This window comes from Hibiscus syriacus, unplaced genomic scaffold, assembly GCF_006381635.1.
Source record: "Hibiscus syriacus cultivar Baekdansim isolate YM2019G1 unplaced genomic scaffold, ASM638163v2 tig00003725_pilon, whole genome shotgun sequence".
NCBI lineage: Eukaryota > Viridiplantae > Streptophyta > Magnoliopsida > Malvales > Malvaceae > Hibiscus > Hibiscus syriacus.
This window is the reverse complement of record NW_024061982.1, coordinates 2065167-2084599: the sequence shown is the minus strand read 5'-3', so window position 1 is coordinate 2084599 and position 19433 is coordinate 2065167. Positions and strand designations below refer to the sequence as shown.

Below are 19433 nucleotides of genomic sequence, written 5' to 3'. Positions count from 1 at the left end.
AGGTGTCTATTGAGTACCTGCTTCACCACGCTCTGCAGTAGTGTTTGAACCTAATTCATAATAAAACTGGGTTACTTTCTAAGTAAAATTTTTAATCTATGAAATCATAAGGTTCACGGGTCACACGAGTAACTACTGGCTCACAAGGTCGAACAGTCGAGAGGAGTTGTCAAACGGTCGGGAGAGTCTCATGTACCTTCAATTATTCGTAAATAAAACACTTAAGTACATATGCATGTTAAAGTTTGATGGTCAATTTGGAGGCTTTCAGGTTCAAATTTGGCAAAATAGACTTCGGTTCAGACTCGGGACGTCGAAAAACATAAAATTTGACTGTTTTGGTCAAAAGTCAACGATAAACTCTAGTCAAAGTCAATGATCAGATCAACAGTCAGTTAAAGTCAACGAGTTGACATAGCGAGTTGACTCAGTGAGTTGACTAAGCGAGTTGACTCAGTTCGACCCGGTTTGGTCTGAATGGACCGATTCCAAAAGACTCCTCGACCGACGACAAAGTCCCACGCGCATTGTCGACGCGTGCGACGGTGATGGGAGCGGTGGTGAGACGAGCTGACGTCTAGATCTACAGTATCGGTGAAACAAGGTGGCACGATTTTGGGTTTTTTTTTGTGATTCGATCGAATGTCAATTAATGACAAACGACGACGATGCTCGGCTTGAAACCAAGGGGGTTTTGGTCAGAGCGATGCGGTGGTCACAGTGGGGTGGCGATGCATTTCACGGCTGTCGGACGGCGACGTATTCGACGGTGAAAGGTTAGCGAGCTAGGGATTTAGGGATTAGGTATAATAGTCAGCTTTAGCCTTCAATATATACATTTATTAAAATAAGACACAAATAGTGCCCTAGCCTAATGGTAGGGTGATGGGCTGCCTTATCCAAGGATAAGGGTTTGAATCCTTGCGGCCTCTAAACCATTTTATTATTATTATTTTCCCATTCTGATAGAAAATGGATAAATTTAAGGTTAGGTCCCTGAATTTTCTTTAGCTTCTAAAATAGGCTGCAAGTTTTAAAAACTTTCAATTTGACCCCTAAATTTAACTAAATTGATTTAATTTTTTTTTTATTTTTTTTAATTTAAATGGGGTTGTGACACAACATATTGACTTAAATATGATAAAATTGTATTTTAATGATGTTTTCTAGCACCATCATTACTTTTAATCACAAGCTTGACGACAAAATATTTCAAGCACTGGCTTGACGACATAATATAAATAGAGGCTTTATCCAAAAAATTCACCTCAAACGATTCTGATATCAAGTTTTATCATATCCCAGTCAACAGGTTAACGCCAAGCTCAAAAGGCCCTCAATGTTTTAATAGAAATGACAAGTTTGGAACATATGAATAGCTATGTGATCATTTTGTGACTATAGTGATCATTTTGTAAATTTTAATAGTCATGAGACTCAATAAAGCAACATCCTATAGTTAGGGAATCATTTTATAACTTTTAATAATTGAGAGACCCAAAAAAATAATATTATATAGTCGCGAGACCATTTATATATATTTTACCCTTCTCTTAAAGAGGATACTTCACTGACGGTATCCATTCTCAGTTTGACAATCTATGTAATAATTTACTTGGGTCCAATTGCAATCGTTAGATTTCTTTTTCAAAATAAGTAGGGGTGGATGCGAGCTTGTCTAGGGACAAAGTTTACCTTTAGGAATCCATAAAGAAACAATCAAATTTTTTAAACAAAATAATTCTAAATCACTTTTAATATTCACTTTTTCGCTGCATTTTTTAAAAATATTAGTATTAAACGAAGAGTGAATATTCTATCGATAGAATAAAAATAATTAAATTATTCAAATTGATAAATCTTATTTTATATCTTAAATTTTAATTATTTAAACTAAATTCAAATAAAATTAAATCGAGGTGTAAATTTTTTTATTCAAGCACAAGTTAGGTCTCTTGAATCGGATAGATCACTGTCGTAGACGAGGACGAAAAGTTTTACCACTGGCAATATGATACGACAGTTTGGGAGCAGAATTGAAGCATTTAATATGAACCCAATGTTAATTAGAACCTTGAATTGAACGACTAGGAAACATCAATCAAGCAATAACCAGAGTTCATTTACATCTCGATCAATATGGTCCTAGATACTATTAATTTGGATTGTGAAAGACGTAATTTCTTGAATGATATATCTAGGGATGCTTATTAAGTGAGTTGATAGCAAGTTAAGTAGTGCTCGACTCATGTTTGTTAAATCTTTTTTTGTTCAACTCGTGCTCCTTAAAAAAAATTTACTCGACCTGACTCGTTACTCTCTAAACTCACCAAAATATTGATCGAATTTTGATTGAGTCGAGTTCGAGTAACTCACGAACTGTTTAACTATTAAACATCCTTAGACACATCAAGGGGGCAAAGCGTGATGGGAAGTTTTGAAAACAAATTAAATATGAAAAACGAATTGGATGTTGATCATATTGGGAAAAGAAATATGATTACATATCTTTCATTCATTTATATAATGGAAATAACAATGAAAAGAGGAAAAATGCCAGATGACACATACCAATTTCCCCATATCTACCAATTTAGTCATTATTGATTACTCTGATAGCTTTACTTTTAAACATCAACCTACTTTACCTTGGGTTAGAATCCACCACATCTATCTACACTATTACCTCTACCTTCCTATAAATACCAGAGCAGGTCAGCCCATGTCCATCATAGACAACAACTCCAAGTAATGGCCGTCTCCAAGACTCTTTTACCTCTGCTTCTTATTTCTCTTTTGCTGTTACTTCACTTTGCTGACTCCTCCGATCCAATGGTAAATTTCCATTTCTATATAATGTTCTTATTAATTTTCCTACATACCATGTAAGATTCTGTCCAATATTATGTATTGCAGGTGATCAAGAACACTGTACAACATTCGATGACTGATGAGGAAATAGGTAACAAATACTAGTGATTTCATTTTTGTTTCAATGTTATGAATGGTGTATTGCATATGATCTATATGCTTGGTTTAGATTGTGACGAAGCTTGTGGGGAGAGATGCAAGTTATCGTCGAGGCCGAACCTTTGCAAGCGAGCGTGTGGGACGTGCTGCAATCGGTGCCATTGTGTCCCTCCGGGAACCTCCGGCAACTATGATGTGTGCCCATGCTACCGCGACATGACCACCCACGGAGGAAGACACAAATGCCCTTAAATAACCCATATAATCTGGTTTAATTACCACTCAAAGTAAAATTATATTGTATGATTTTGAAAGTAACTGAATAATATTAATTGCAGTGTAAAATATGTGGTTGTACCTACTTTCTTTCGTTTTAATGATATTTATGAAATAGCAATTCTAATCCAAAGTAATTTAGTATATTTAAAATATTAAAAATGTAAATTTATAAAAAAAAATTAAAACGTAAAACAATGGTAAAAGGACAATAGCTGATGTTAACTTACCACGGATGATACTTTTTCTATCAGTTGGTTTAATCTAACAAAAAAATCAAAATTTTAAGACTTAAAATGTTTTTTTTTTAAATGTCATTAGGCCGAAAACAAAGGCCTGGTGGAACTGCTACAATCTTGACTCAATTCCAAGTTGGCAAAATGGAAAGCCACTGGTGCCCAATGCTCAAATTGCCGTTCCTCTACATTCAACACCAGATGTTGTTGCACGAATCAAGACTTTGGTGGTTAAAATGATATTATTATCCTTAGAGTATCCTTAGATATCTCGGGTTTGAGTACAACGTTTGTAGGAGTATTTCAACGTTCACTGTCAAATGGTTAGTAATAACACAAAAATACAGGCAACAATAGAAACAACTCAACACAAATTGCACCATCTTTCTTTCATGCAGAATCATCCTTACTCTAGCTTCTCCAGTTCTCCCATTCTCTCTATAATTGCCTGCAAAATGCAACAAGACTAACTAAGAGTGCTATAGATTCAAAGCCATTAGACATTAGCATTGCACCTTTACAACAGGAAAAGGGAACTTTGAATAAGATAGATCTTACTGCTATCATATTCAAAGAGTGCATGACAGAGCATTTCGGTAAATTTGTCCAAAACTATGAAAATTCCAAGACCAAAACTCTTAAAAACAACTCGAAGGATGATGATGATAAAGAAAGAGATGGCCGGAAAAAAAAGGAAACAAAGGATATGAATTGGGAAGGAAAGAGCTGCACTACAGTTCTGATCAATATTAACCATAGAACCATCAGCATGAACAATAATTAAAAGGTTAAAGGTCCAGAGAAAAATGCAAACCTTTTTTCTTGTTTCTTGAAGCTCTCCGGCAAGAATGAATTCATCAAGTATTAGATAGACCTTCAAGAATTTCCAGGGAAAGGGTAAATCATATTGCAGAATTATGACAGCCAACATTAATGCACGCAGTGACACTGATATGTGGAATATAAACTCAAATTCATCTCAGTAATCAGAAAAGCTAACATCAATAAACCAGGTAACACATGATTATCCCCATAAATGAGCAAATCAAAGCAGGAACGGAGCCAGAACTAGCTTTCACATGCACAAGATAAAGATTGCAACAAAAAAAAAAAACAATTTGAAAAGGAAGTTCACCATGTGTTAAGGCTTGAGAGCACAAACTTTGATCATCAACTACCAAGCTTTTGAAAATGGCAGCTTCATGAAAATCACGAAGTAAATTTCAATACAGCAAGATATGTTCAAGCAGAAGTTAACAATAACAATCATTGTTACATACCTTCTGAAAATTAAAAACCAAGTCGAGCTCGCAAACATTACTGAAAAAATGATCCAATATCTCCACAAATAAATGGATGCTTTCCAAGTACGCGAACTCATTATCCGTTATGTTAGCACACAAGCAGAAGAACAATCCAGCATACCTCCTGTTGAGAAGATAGAATTCAGTGAATAACCTCTAATAACATTCATTAAGCTCATTGTTAACTACGTTACAACCAGCTTATATAGAAGCTGTAACTTCAAGTGTACTCAACCTCTATAACAAACTCATAACAGAATCCAATATTTCTTAACAGCAATAACAACTCACTCACACACACAACGCTCACATCAACAACACATACACACGTTACTGCATATTCTAGAATGCAGTCATGTATTCCAGAATATATTCCAATAAAAATGTGAGAATGCTGCCATGTTGAATATACCAGAGAAACCTTCAAGAACTTGTGCACTTTCTCTATTCAATTAACAAAGATGATTACAAAAGCTGATTACAAGCCTCACGTTCTTCCAGCTTATATAACAGCTTTACAAAGCTTTAAAAACTGCTTAACAATATTCTGTTATAACCAACTAGCTTCTAGACTCGTATTAATTCTACAACCATCTCAACTATATCATGCATGAGCATGCATGGAAGCACGTCTGGGACTGCTGCATACATATGCAGTGCAGTAACTCTCAACATTCTCCCAACTTTCTCAACCTTCTTAATGAAAAAAAAATGAACACTTGAATCGAAAGTGCGACGTCTCCTTCCATTCGACTTGAATCGAAAGTGCCGATGCTTCCTTCCTTTCAGTTTGAATCGGAAGTGCCGATGCTTCCTTCCATTCACTTGAATCGGAAGTGCGACGTTTCCTTCCGTTATTCTTGTTCACCTTCATTTCTTTCTTCTTATCTTCCTTGTCCCTCTCTTAAACTTAAGAGGCATGTTTAGTTTCGCGAAATCTTCTGATACTTCGGCGTTGGCATGAACAAATTCTATAAGTTCGTAAGGCAACAACGAATTGGATCTCTGTTGTATAATCTTCACAGCATGATTGTAGCACCATGAACTACAGGATCGTTTGTGGACACAGCTTACAGTATATGGACATTTTTCAGGATCGATAGATTCCACAGTCAAATGGTGAAGCGTCCCAGCCACCACTTGCTTGCTTTCACAACTCGCACGAACTCGACCATCGCGTTTTCTTTCTTGTTGTGCTCGTCGACGGAAAAGCGAGTAGGGTTTTCGAGTTCGACATTGTTATGGGATCCCTGGGAAGGGCAGACTCTGTCCAAAGTGGTGTTTGTCACTATTGGTTCAAAACAGAAGGTTGATTCAGTGGATAAACGGTTGAAGAAGAGAATTGGGATTGCTATGAAAATAAAATGGGTTGCAGAAAATTGGTGCAGGCAGCAGAGGAAAATGACAATTCGATGGAGAAAGCAACAATAGTTGAATTGATTTAGATCTACAACAAACGAAAATAGCAGCAGCGGATGAAGGAAAAACAATCGACTGAGAAGAAAAACAACAATTAATGGAAGAAACGGAACAACATTGACGAAACTGAGATCGACTATCAACGACGCAGTAGTGAAAGAAAACAAAGATGACAAGATCTTTAGCGAATGATACCATGTGAGAATGCTGCCATGTTGAATAAACCAGAGAAACCTTCAAGAACTTGTGCACTTTCTCTATTCAATTAACAAAGATGATTACAAAAGCTAATTACAAGCCTCACGTTCTTCCAGCTTATATAACAGCTTTACAAAGCTTTAAAAACTGCTTAACAATATTCTGTTATAACCAACTAACTTCTAGACTCTTATTAATTCTAAAACCATCTTAACTATATCATGTTGCGAAAGACGACTATCGGATAGAGCAATATCGCAACTGATAATTTGAGAAAATAAAAATGATAATAAAAGAGACACAAAATTTATATGAAAAACCCCTAAATAATATAGGGTAAAAACCACGGGCAACGGTAGAAGAATTTCACTATGAGAAAATAGGAATTACAACTTCTCTCGATCTACCAAGGAGAAAACAATGATAATTATCTCTTGATAAAAAGGAAAAAAAACTCTCAATAAACTCTCTAAATTCTCTCAAAATGGAAGAAAGCTAGAATGCTTTTAGATGATTTTGAAGCTAAATGGATTAGGGTATTTATATTTGAAGCTTAAGGATTAATCTTATAAATACTCTAAAGTTTAGTGACTAAAGTTTATAATTTTTCCATACAAAAAATCAACAAATTTCAGCCATTTTTTACCATTTAGCCGCCCCACTTGTTGGGCTGCTATGACTTTCAACAATCTCTCACTTGAAGATTTTATTGCAACAATTATATCTTCACACCACTCTTTCTACCTCGTATCTTCATGTTGCTTACGTCTATGACAGGCCACAAGAGAATCGACACCAAGTAAATTTATCAGCACTGATCGCCTTCGTCATGAAATCTACTACGTTGTCTTTGGTATGAATCTTCTGCATATCTACTGTCCCTTTTTCCACTTTTTCACGAATGAAATGGTACTGAACTCGTATGTGCTTTGTCCTTGAATGAAATGTTGGATTCCTTTCTAGATGCAAGGCACTTTGACTGTTACAAAACATAGAGACGTACTCTTGATTGTGCCCAAACTCCTCCAATAGCATCTTCAACCAAATTGTTTTTTTACTGGCTTGTGTAGCTGCTACATATTCTGCATCTGTTGTAGATGTAGCCACAACTGACTGCAATTTTAAAACTCAGCTTACAGCTCCACCAGCAATTTTGAACACATATCCTGTAGTAGATTTACTTTTATCCAAATCCCCTGCATAATCAGAATCAACATACACATTAATAAGTAAATTTGATCCTCCGTAACATAATGCAACATTTGAGGTCCCTTTGATGTATCTCAAAACTCTCTTTACTATATTCCAATGCTTTTTGTCTGGATTCGCCATGTACCGACTAACCACTCCCACTGCTTGTGCAATGTCTGATCTTGTGCATATCATAACGAACATTAAACTTCCCACTGCTGATGCATACGGTATTCGAGATATCTCCATCTTTTCTTCTTCACTGTTAGGACTCATACTGGAGGATAATTTGAAGCTAATAGAAATAGGGATAGAAATTGACTTACAATCTTGCATGCTGAATCGTTACAAGATCTTCAAGTAATTTTTTTGTAAAAGCCAAATCTTCCTATTACTTCTGTCTCGATGAATTTGCATACCTAGAATCTTGTTTGCTGATCCCAAGTCCTTCATTTCAAATTCTATAGCCAGTTGTGCCTTCAATTCTTCAATATGATCTTTGTTGGTCCTGCAACCAACATGTCATCCACATACAACAACAATATAACAAAATCGTTATAAACAGACCTTTTGAAATATGCACAAGGGTCTGCATTAAGTCTGTTGTATCCAAGTCACATAATGAATGAATCAAATCTCTTATACCAACATCTCGACGCCTGCTTTAAACCGTACAGAGATTTGTTCAACCTGCAAACCAAGTTCTTTTCTTTTTCTTCAAACCTTCAGGTTGGAGCAAGTAAATATCTTCTTCAATATTTTCATGAAGAAAAGTTGTTTTAACATCTAGCTGCTCTAGATGAAAGTTCAATGTAGCACACATTGTCAAAACTACTCGAACTGTTGTTAGTCGAACCACATGAAAAAATATTTCATTGAAATCAATACATTCTTTTTGAGCATATCCTTTGACCACCAGTCTTGCACGATACCTCTCAACTTGATCGTCACCATTTCGCTTGATTTTGAAGACCCATTTGTTACCAATTGACTTCCTTCCTTGTGGTAGTGGCACAAGGTCCCATGTATTATTTTTATGAAGGGTTTCAATTTCTTCTTGCATCGCCATCATCCATAATGAAGCATCTGAGTTGTTTATTATCTCCTGGTATGTTGATGGCTCACCGTCCTCTGTTAAAAGGCAGTATGCAATATTACCTTCTATAACATAATATGAGTGCTAATTGGGATGTCTTCTCACACGATTTGATTGACGAGTTGTTGGAGCTTCAGAACTCTCTGGTTCTTGTTCATCATGTGCTGGTTCTACTTCAGAAGAATCTCCTTGTTCAACCTCCTTTTCTACATGTATCTGTGTAGTCTCCGACTTTTCAGTGCTATCATCGTCTTCTTTTCTTTTTAGTTTATCTTCTACAAAGATAACATCCATGTTGATAATCACTTTGCGGGCAGTGGGATCCCACAATCGATACCCCTTTACACCATCAGCATATCCCAAGAATTTGTATTTCCTGGATTTTGGATCCAACTTTGAAATTTCTTAGGAATCGTACATCACGTACACAACACTTCCAAATACATGGAGGTTTGAATAATCAGCTGGTTTACCAGTCCACATCTCCATTAGTGTCCTCAGCTCTATTGCAGTTGATGGAACTCGATTCACCAAATAACATTCGATATTGACTGCTTCTGCCCAGAATGATTTTTTTAAGCCTGCATCCCTCAACATTGCTCTTGTTCTTTCTAACAAAGTTCTGTTCATCCGCTCTGTCACTCCATTTTGTTGAGGAGTGCTCGTCACTGTGAACTATCTTTTGATGTTTTCTTTCCTGCAAAAGTCATCAAATTCTTCGTTTGTGTATTCTCCTCCATTATCTGTTCTGAAACACCTGATCTTATTTCCAGAATCAAGTTCCACAATGAGAAATTTCTCTCATTGAATTTTTCAATATCAAATTTCGTTGTCATAGTTTCTTTTACGGATAGCTCACAATATTTCACTATCGTGAATAGTTCTCTATAACCTTCAAAGAATGAGTAATAACTTCTTACTTTCTTATGTTGGAGGATCCACCTTTTGATGGCAACCACAAAGACAATAAGCAAATATTACACATTCTAATCTGGCTCGGATACCAATTGTTGCGAAAAACGGTTATCAGAAAAAGCAAAATCGCAACTGATAATTTGAGAAAATAAAAATGAAGTTAAAAGAGAGACAAAGTTTACGTAAAAAACCCCTAAATAATATAAGGTAAAAACTACGGGCAACGGTAGAATAATTTCACTATGAGAAAATAGGAATTACAACTTCTCTCGATCTACCAAGGAGAAAACAATGATAATTCTCTCTTGATAAAAAAGAGAAAATAACTCTCAATAAACTCTCTAAATTCTCTCTATTATTGGAAGAAAGCTAAAATATTTTAGGATGATTTTGAAGTTAAATGAGTTAGGATATTTATAATTAAAGTTTAAGGACTAATCTTATAAATATTCTAAAGTTTAGTGACTAAAGTTTATAATTTTTCCATACAAAAAATCAACAAATTTTAGCCATTTTTGACCATTTAGCCGCCCCACTTGTTGGGCTGCTATGACTTTCAACATATCATACATGAGCATGCATGGAAGCACGTCTGGATTGTTGCATACATATGCAATGTAGTAACTCTACACCGCCAGTAAATTACCTTGTGCGTACGAAACCACAGCAGAAGTATATGCATAGAATCAATCAAAATTCAGCAATTTAATCAACGCTTAATGTTAGATCTTCACCCCGTTTTCATATTTCTTCAATTTTATAACTAATTTATTTTGGTGATTCTCTCTAAAATCATGATTAATGAAAGAACTAAAGCAAAAACTTTCCTTACACCAACAGTTTTCCCTGGTAAACCAAATACGAGAATCGAAAATGGGGGGAAAGCACAAACTTTATAAATGGATTGAAAAGGAGAATTAGGAAAGTCACATGCCTCAATGAAAATGTAAACTTTGGATATCTGTTAACAACCAATCGATGAACCTGTAAATGTATAATCAAGATATTGAAAAACCCAAACTAAGAAATCGTCCAAAACTCAAACCTTAAAGAAAAGGTCGAGATTTTCGTATAATAATCAATATAAAGGGGAAATGTAATACCTCATTTTCGACCTTGTGCTTCTCGGAATCCTCGAGAGGAACATAATATTTGGCTAGACGAATCTTGCCTTGCCTGTTTTGCAACAAAACGAATCGGATCTGCCATGATCAAGAACACAACAAAAAGATCAACAAAGATTTCAGATTTTCTATTCCAAAAAACACTTTTTTTAGAAAAAGAATGTCATCTTCGAGGAAGGGGAAGAGTAAAGAATAAGGTTGTACCATTGTTGGAGCTAATAGGCAAAAATGTTTTTATTGTTTCGCGCTTCGTAGATTGTCGAACACGACGGATTTGAAACTTTACAAGATGGCGAGTTACACCAATGTCTACTCACGATGTCAAATCATGTAATTAAACAAGTTTAATATCACATCAGATCAAATTATATAGAAATTCTGTTAAATCAATTCAATAATTTAAATTAAATTAATATAAGACTGTCAATAAATCGCATATCATAATTATAAAAATTGAAATACATAAGAAAAGAAGATCGCAACGCGATTCAGAAAATCGCAACGCGATCTTCCAAGAATCGCAACGCGATTAAGAAAATCGCAACGCGATTCCAAGAATCGCAACGCGATTTAGAAAATCGCAACGCGATTCCAAGAATCGCAACGCGATCCAGAAAATCGCAACGCGATTCCAAGAATCGCAACGCGATTCAAAAATCTCGCAACGCGATTCCAAAATCGCAACGCGATCCAGAAAATCGCAACGCGATTCCAAGAATCGCAACGCGATTCAGAAAATCGCAACGCGATCTTCCAAGAATCGCAACGCGATTTAGAAAATCGCAACGCGATCTTCCAAGAATCGCAACGCGATTAAAACGCAACGCGATTCCAAGAATCGCAACGCGATTAAGAAAATGAGTAATTCTTTCAAAAGTTGTTGCATTTGTTTCTTTCTTAAGAATTTTCTCTAAAAAGATAGTATCCGCGCGGACGTGTCGAAGACACGTATTACCACGACCACGACCACGACCACGACCCGACCACGACCACGACCACGACCACGACCACACCACGACCACGACCCGACCCGACGAGACGGCGGCGGCGGCGGCGCGCGAGAGTCCCCCTTTTCTCTTTCACTCAACAAGGAAATGGGAATCCAAGCCTTAAATACACTTCCCAATAGTGTTTCCTACTATGTGGGATGAGCATTACTCAACACTTCAAAGAAAATATAGCAATTTTGTAGCATGTTTCCCGCTTAATCCATATTAAAAATATTAAAACATTTATCATATTAAACTATATGTATAAGTTTGAATTGAAATGTAGATATCTACAACTCTTTTAATTCTCTTGATAAATGTTTTAATATTTTTAGATATGGATTAAGTGGGAAATACTACAAAAATTGCTATATTTTCTTTGAAGTGTTGAGTAATGCTCAATCCCACATAGTATTGGAAACACTATTGGGAAGTATTTAAGGCTTGGATTTCCCATTTCCTTGTTGAGAAAGAGACAAGGGGACTCTCGCGCCGCCGCCGCCGCCGTCTCGTCTCGGGTCGGGTCGGGTCGGGTCGTGGTCGTGGTCGTGGTCGTGGTCGTGGTCGTGGTCGTGGTCGTGGTCGTGGTCGTGGTCGTGGTCGTGGTCGTGGTCGTGGTCGTGGTCGTGGTCGTGGTCGTGGTCGTGGTCGTGGTAATACGTGTCTTCGACCGTCCGCCGGATACTATCTTTTTAGAGAAAATTCTTAAGAAGAAACAAATGCAACAACTTTTGAAAGAATTTACTCATTTTCTTAATCGCGTTGCGATTCTTGTAAGATCGCGTTGCGATTTTATAAATCGCGTTGCGATTTTCTGAATCGCGTTGCGATTCTTGGAAGATCGCGTTGCGATTCTTGGAATCGCGTTGCGATTTTCTGGATCGCGTTGCGATTCTTGGAATCGCGTTGCGATTTTCTAAATCGCGTTGCGATTCTTGGAATCGCGTTGCGATTCTTGGAAGATCGCGTTGCGATTTTCTGAATCGCGTTGCGATTTTCTGAATCGCGTTGCGATTTTCTGAATCGCGTTGCGATTCTTGGAAGATCGCGTTGCGATTTTATGAATCGCATTGCGATTCTTGGAAGATCGCGTTGCGATTTTCTTTTCAACGTTGCGCTTTTCTAAATCGCGTTGCGGTTTTGATATCGCGTTGCGATTTTGTTGGTCATTTTGGCAAATCAAAAAAAAGTTGGTTAAAATCGTATATTATAATGCATTTTTGGTCACTGAGGCGATTTTCTCTTATAAAAATTGAAATACATAAGAAAATCATTTAAGAATGTAATGACTTATCCCAATTCAATCAGAGTTTATAGTTTAAAGATCAACATGATAATAAATAATAATAATCTTGATAGGTGTCGTCAAATCATATTTTAAGAAAAAAATAAAACAAAAAGAGCGACTAAACCTCTGATAAAGAAGATCAAAAGCGTGTCAAAAGACATAAGAAAAACATATCATAAAAGTAAAAAATGTGTCGTATAAAGAAAAACGTATTATAAAGGAAGAGTTATTGAAAATAAAATAAACGAAAAATAATGAATATCGACAATCGACAATTAACACTAAAACTAATGTCGCTATCAGCCAAGCAAAGATGAAAAAAAGAATAACCGATGTGCTTGATAAGAGGAAAAAAAACTAGAAAAAATTTGAACATAATATAAAATTTATAGTTAAGAACAAGAGAAATATTGAATAAAAAATATATATATATTACCCTTTTCAATCTAAAAGATTACTTACCCGATAAGAAATATGGTTATAACCTAAAATACTATTATAATTTTTCAAATGAAAAGAAAAAAAAATCAAAATTCATGGTCATATTTTAAGTTTTATCCTAAAAATTACACAATCTACATGATTTGGTATGCCTAACATAACATTTTAACTTCTAATCTAAAAAGTTACATATCTTATAAGAAAACCAATTATAACTTAAAATGTTACACGAATGATAATATTTTTCTTCAATTGAAAAGCTAGGGTAACATTTTAGGTTATAACTGATTTTCTTACCAATTATGTAACTTTTACGATCAATGACGGATTTAAAATTATTTTTCAGGTTGAACATATTTGTATTAATAATAAAAAAAATTATATGAGATATGCACCAATAAAATTTTAAGATGAACATCATTAGTAAAATAAATAAATATAAAAAAATTCAGATTTCAAGATAAAAACATACCCACTTTAAAATATACATGCATCCGTTATTGAAAACGATACCATTTTAAGTTGATAATAGAGAATTTATCTTTTCTTATTTTTTTTCATCCAACAATTATATTATACTCTTAGAAAAATCTCATCCAACGCTCAAACTTAACTACCTTTTTTAATCTTATTTTAATGTGTTTCAGCTTAGACTTTCTCAATTTCAGGTGTTTGTTTTTTGTTTGTCCTCTATCGGATATCTTAATCACACTGTCTCATATCTCAAGCATTCTCAAATCTAGGCCTATAAACGAATCGAACGCACACGAACGGATGCATGTTCATGTTCGAACATAAACGAACAATTTTTTTTTTCATGTTCGTTTATTAAGGAATATAACTTGTTCATGTTCGTTTATTTAATAAATAAACGAACATAAACGAAACAAACATAAACGTTAGAGACCCTACCTTCCATTGTTCTTTCATGAAAAATAGTCGACAATGCAAATCAACCAAATCTACAGTGATAAATAGCAAAAGAGCTGATTAGCAGTGATAAAATATTTGAAGATATCAAATATTTCGATCGATCTTTTAAAGATATTAAATGATTCACACGACTTTAATTTAACGCTATAACATTTATCTTAGTGGTCCATGATTACATATTAACAATCATTTTTCACTACGTTATTCTAATAAATTTGTCGGCTAAAAGTTTTGTGACATCAATGTCAGACTTTAGTGAGATTTGTTAATAATGATCCTTTTCGTTGGCAGAGTAGAAAATTTAACAGAATGAAGATTTTGAACAGTACAAATTGGACTACAAGGCAATAACATAGATCCGAAATCCCTTCGCTGCTACATATCGTAATTGATATTATTGCTAAACCACCATTCAAAATTTTAATGTACCTAAAATATACTCCACAACTAAAGGTCACACAATAACTATGAAAACAAAAGTTTATTGTCAAAGTGTATTTTCTACTTATTAATGGGTTCTTCCTAGAAAACTCATTACTTTCGCTATTACACTCTTTTTCAGAAATTGCATAGAAACCTTTGTTTTGTTTTCTGGCAAATTTTATATATTTTTCTCTGTACTGATGCTCATATACTTCCGATTGTTACCTTTATCTTCTCATCTATTTCTAGAAAGAAGTATGATGTTTTCTTGAGTTTTAGATGTGAAGATACCTGCAATAACTTTATATATCAACTATTAAGCCAAATAAAACAGAGAAAGAGATGAAAACAGACCTGTAAAACTTCAGATTGCACTATAATAGAACTTGTTTTGAAGCTTTCAGCGATCGTCTCCACTCTCCAGTGAACACTAGAATTTGGGAAAAAAAGGGGGAAAATGAAAATAGGTGCGAGATGCCTCACGGGTTAACATATTGGATTTAATCTCCAAATTAAATTGGGTTAATTATGGAGTTGGTCATCAGAATATCAAATTAATTAATATTTTTAAGATACTTACAAATTGGTCACTAAAATTGATTTAAGAAGATTGGATTAAACATAAATGAATGAACATAAACGAACGTAACCGAACGTTCACGAACGTAAATGAACGAAAGAGACCTATGTTCATGTTCCTTCATTTAATTAAACGAACAAAAAATCTTGTTCATGTTCGTTCATTTAATAAATAAACGTACATAACCGAACTTCCCGCCGCACGGTTCATGAACGGTTCGCTGAACGTTCAGTTAATTTACAGGACTTATCAAATCCATTAATGTAAGAAAATCAAAAGTGTTTTCTCTAACTTTATCTTTTAAATGTTAATTATAAAACCACTAATTTCCGGTGTTGAAAAATTGAGTAAATCAGAGAAGGGCCCCCAAAACTCCAAGTGCGAGATATTGGACCCTTGGATGTTCAAAAAGTGCCTCTCTTTTCAAGTCCATAAACGCCGCATCAGCTTCACCTTCAGATTTCACTGTCAAATATAAAATAGAATTCCAGTGAAGTGAACGCCAAGTAACGAAGCTCCCTTCCCACCCTATTTCCCATTGCTCCATTTCAACATTTAGCCGCTTGAAACCAGCCTCCCTAAATATATAACACCCTTCTTTCTTCACTCTTTTCACCACTTTCATATCATGAAAGCTGAAGGTGGAGTTGTGATGTTCAACCGGTCGGAGATCGATACCAGGGCGCCATTCAGTTCGGTCAAAGAGGCCGTCGCCTTGTTCGGGGAGAAAGTTTTAGCCGGTGAACTTTATGCCAACAGGCTCAAGGAGGTAATTAATCCCACTTGTTTCTTTTCTCCTTTTGGTCATGGTAGATACCCATGCTTTTGTACCTTTTCCATCACTCCAGATGTTCATTTACTGTAAAATATAACATGTCATGCATAGCGGTTTCATCAATGATCCATATGGTAAATCAAGCATATGTTGTCCATCAAGAAAGGTGATGAAGATATATCTCCCTCCCCCTTCTAGAATGTCTGAGAATATTGTCAAAACTTTAGAAAGGGAGGATTATCCATCAAGAAAGCAAGCATATATTCTGTCATTGTCCACAGTTCCTTGTAAACACATCAAGTGGAATCCTAGTATTGTTTATAAATTAACCAGTTTTACCAAGTTAATTTCCGACAGATGTATGGTGAAGCAAGTGGAAATGGTTCATCCAGGCTGGGAACGGTGATGGCTGAGCTGGAGGAGACGAAGCATAACCTTGAAAAAGCCAGAGAGGAGAGCATGACAATGGAGAATTGTCTGTCTTCTCTAAAAGAGGAGCTTGAAAGAACAAAGAGAGAACTGCAGAAAATGAAGGAACGAGAAACACAGAAACCAATATTGGAGTTTGATGTTGTCCCAGTCCCAGATCAAGTGAAGAAAACACATACATCTAATGAACAAGGAACAGAGTTCCAAAAGAAGAGATACGTGACATTTGCAAATCCACCTTCTTTGGCTCAAGTTATTATTCCGCAAGGTGTGGAGAAACTCGAGAGACACCCTTCACTACGAAAGAAGAAGAAGAAGCCATTGATTCCCCTGATCGGAGGTATATTCTCCAGGAAAAAAGGAAACCCAGAAATTGCATCACCAACAAGTCCCTGACCTACTCCATAGTGTCAACATAAATACTTGAGTTCCAAGTTCCAACAATAATTATCAACTGAGCCCCCTTTTTAATTCTCAAAGTTTCATAATTTTCTTCTTTATACACTTGTAAGTTGTAGCAGGGTAAGCCATAAGCAGAATGTGAATGTTTTAGAAGAGAGATAAGTAATAAGTTGTCAGTTGGATTTGACATTTTAAATTTACTTTAGCTTTTACCTTCTCAGCTATCAATTAGTAAGGTATGTGTTCCGTGTTTGGTTGGGGAGACAGGGAAGGTTATCAAATATCTGCCTTTTGTAGCTATCAAAGCTTAAATGCTCCAACTTCAATTTGGTTTTAGGTACTTTAGTTATGAGAGACAGACACCAACCCCCTTGTAATGAAATAAACATCAGCAACCCCTCTTTCATGCCTTGCCCATTTTCATTTCCTCACTCGTTTACATAACCTCTTTCATTGTATAAATGATTCATTATATAAAGAGACTAACCAACTACTTACAAAGAGCTCGTACGCATTAATAAATAAAAGATTCATTATATAAATGATCACTTAATCATGAAACACTTTCAATTTAATTATTGATATATTAATTTTCTCAATCATATCATTTAATTATTAAATTTATTGAGTAATTTAAGTACTTCATATTCTCTAATTGGTGTAGGTTTAAATCCCCACTCATTCACTTTTATTTCGTTTTCTTTTCTGACATTTAGTGTAATATAAGATATATATACATATTTGTCACACAAAAAAAGATATATATATACTACTATAATTCACATGTCAAATATGAGATTTAGCTCAGTGGTTAAGGTTAGCCTAATCTTTTAAATTCTCGAGTTCAATTTCTTTCAAAATCATTTTTTGTGTCATCATCTAATTGGAGAGAATAAAAAAAATTAAATAAAAATTATTATCAAATTCCTCTAATAAGACAAGCGCGTCACCGTCTGATTAGAAAATTTATACTAACTAAAAACATCAAACGAAAAAAAGACTTCAAAAATATAGGGAGAGAAGCATCGAATATTGATATATTTAGTTTGTTTATTCATGGAGTATCTTCAATTGCAAGCACTATTCCAAGAAAAAAAAACAACATACCTTACTAATTAATTTATTATCTCGTGATTAATAAATGTCTTCCTCAAATTTTGAGAGGATATATTGTTATATTTTTTCATATGATATTTGCTAGAATATGAACATAAGAAATGAGTAATGTCTTTTTTTTTTTGGATAAATCATTTTCAGTACCCTAAGAAGTAGCATCCTGCTACAAAACCACAATAAACAGCGACTACAAGAACAAAATAACTCCTAAAAATCACCTAAAGGATGCCCCATTTATAACAAAGTTGAATATTAACAACATCAATTCTATTAATGATTATTCCCCTAAGCCTAATTTGGATCACCTCCTTAATAACCTGTAGTAAAGCATCAACAGATCGAGCCTTACCCCTAAAAAGCCTGTAATTTCTTTCCTTCCAAATACAATAAACATGACAACCCCAAGTAATTTTAAAAATCACAGTGAGAAGAGACTTAACCTTAAGGTGCAAAATAGCCCAAGCAAGCTTTGGCTCCTAACATCTAGCACGAAGAGGAAGATCACAAAGAACCAAGACACCTTCTCATAGCTCCTTGGCAAATACGCAATCAAAAAATAAATGATCCCTAGTTTCAACTTCATTACTACATATCACACACTTCTCATTTTCCATACTCACTCCCATCCTCAAAAGTCTCTATCTGGTAGGTAACCGATCAAGGATGGCCATCTAAACTATAACACTATGCATGGGAATGTGCCCCCAAACCACACTAGATTATGCCAAAGAACTTTAGGGTGCTTTACCCTCTAGTCCTCTTAAATCTTGGAAGCTTTTATAACACCACCATTCACACCATCAAATAGTTGCCTAGCCTTCAGCCTTAGTTTAAAATTTTTTCGAAAGCTCCAACTAACATTAATAGGAATCTCAATATGTCGGAAGTCCTCGTTTTTCAAGACATAAGTGATGAGTTTCTAAATCGATAATATTTGCTTGATAATTCTTTGATCTTTTGGATTTATTACTGTTGATTTGGTTGTATTGTGCTTATTTTCGTACATGAGCTTATTTTCCATAATTAGCAGTAAAACGGGTGCGTTTTGCAATTTTTTCATTATTTGGTCATGGATGGAGACATGGGAACTACTATGGGCATGACACAGTCTGACGTGGTAATTTCTAGAAGGTCCAGTCAGTAGCAGTTTTCTAGAAGATATAGTCAACACCTTTTGGAAGGTGGACGAACATATATATCTTAGGAGATTTATTTTTAAATTTTAAAGTTTGAATTTGAAAATATTTGAAATTATTTTTAGGATTATTTTTATTTTAATTTCTATGTTTATCTCTAGGATTTTAGAAGCTATAAATACCCCTTGGGGT

General features: G+C 35.0%; 3 protein-coding genes across 3 annotated transcripts; 2 read left to right on the top strand and 1 right to left on the bottom strand.

The window, feature by feature from the left end:
- The first annotated feature begins 2746 nt into the window (after nucleotides 1-2746).
- Nucleotides 2747-3309, top strand: LOC120183708 (gibberellin-regulated protein 11-like). The gene is made up of 3 exons (XM_039188359.1): nucleotides 2747-2835; nucleotides 2917-2962; nucleotides 3041-3309. The coding sequence occupies exons 1-3, from the start codon at nucleotides 2752-2754 to the stop codon at nucleotides 3220-3222; spliced, it is 312 nt and encodes a 103-aa protein (XP_039044290.1). The 5' UTR covers nucleotides 2747-2751; the 3' UTR covers nucleotides 3223-3309.
- A 451-nt stretch (nucleotides 3310-3760) lies between these two features.
- On the bottom strand, nucleotides 3761-16008 carry LOC120184090 (AP-2 complex subunit sigma-like). The gene is made up of 7 exons (XM_039188654.1): nucleotides 15778-16008; nucleotides 10709-10807; nucleotides 10541-10589; nucleotides 10238-10268; nucleotides 4763-4907; nucleotides 4297-4356; nucleotides 3761-3930 (listed from the first exon to the last, which is right to left on the bottom strand). The coding sequence occupies exons 1-7, from the start codon at nucleotides 16006-16008 to the stop codon at nucleotides 3889-3891; spliced, it is 657 nt and encodes a 218-aa protein (XP_039044585.1). The 3' UTR covers nucleotides 3761-3888.
- Nucleotides 15902-17208, top strand: LOC120183697 (WEB family protein At1g75720-like). Its single transcript, XM_039188354.1, has 2 exons — nucleotides 15902-16152; nucleotides 16516-17208. Exons 1-2 carry the CDS (start codon nucleotides 16012-16014, stop codon nucleotides 16981-16983), a joined length of 609 nt encoding a protein of 202 aa, XP_039044285.1. The 5' UTR covers nucleotides 15902-16011; the 3' UTR covers nucleotides 16984-17208.
- The last annotated feature ends 2225 nt before the right edge of the window (nucleotides 17209-19433 follow it).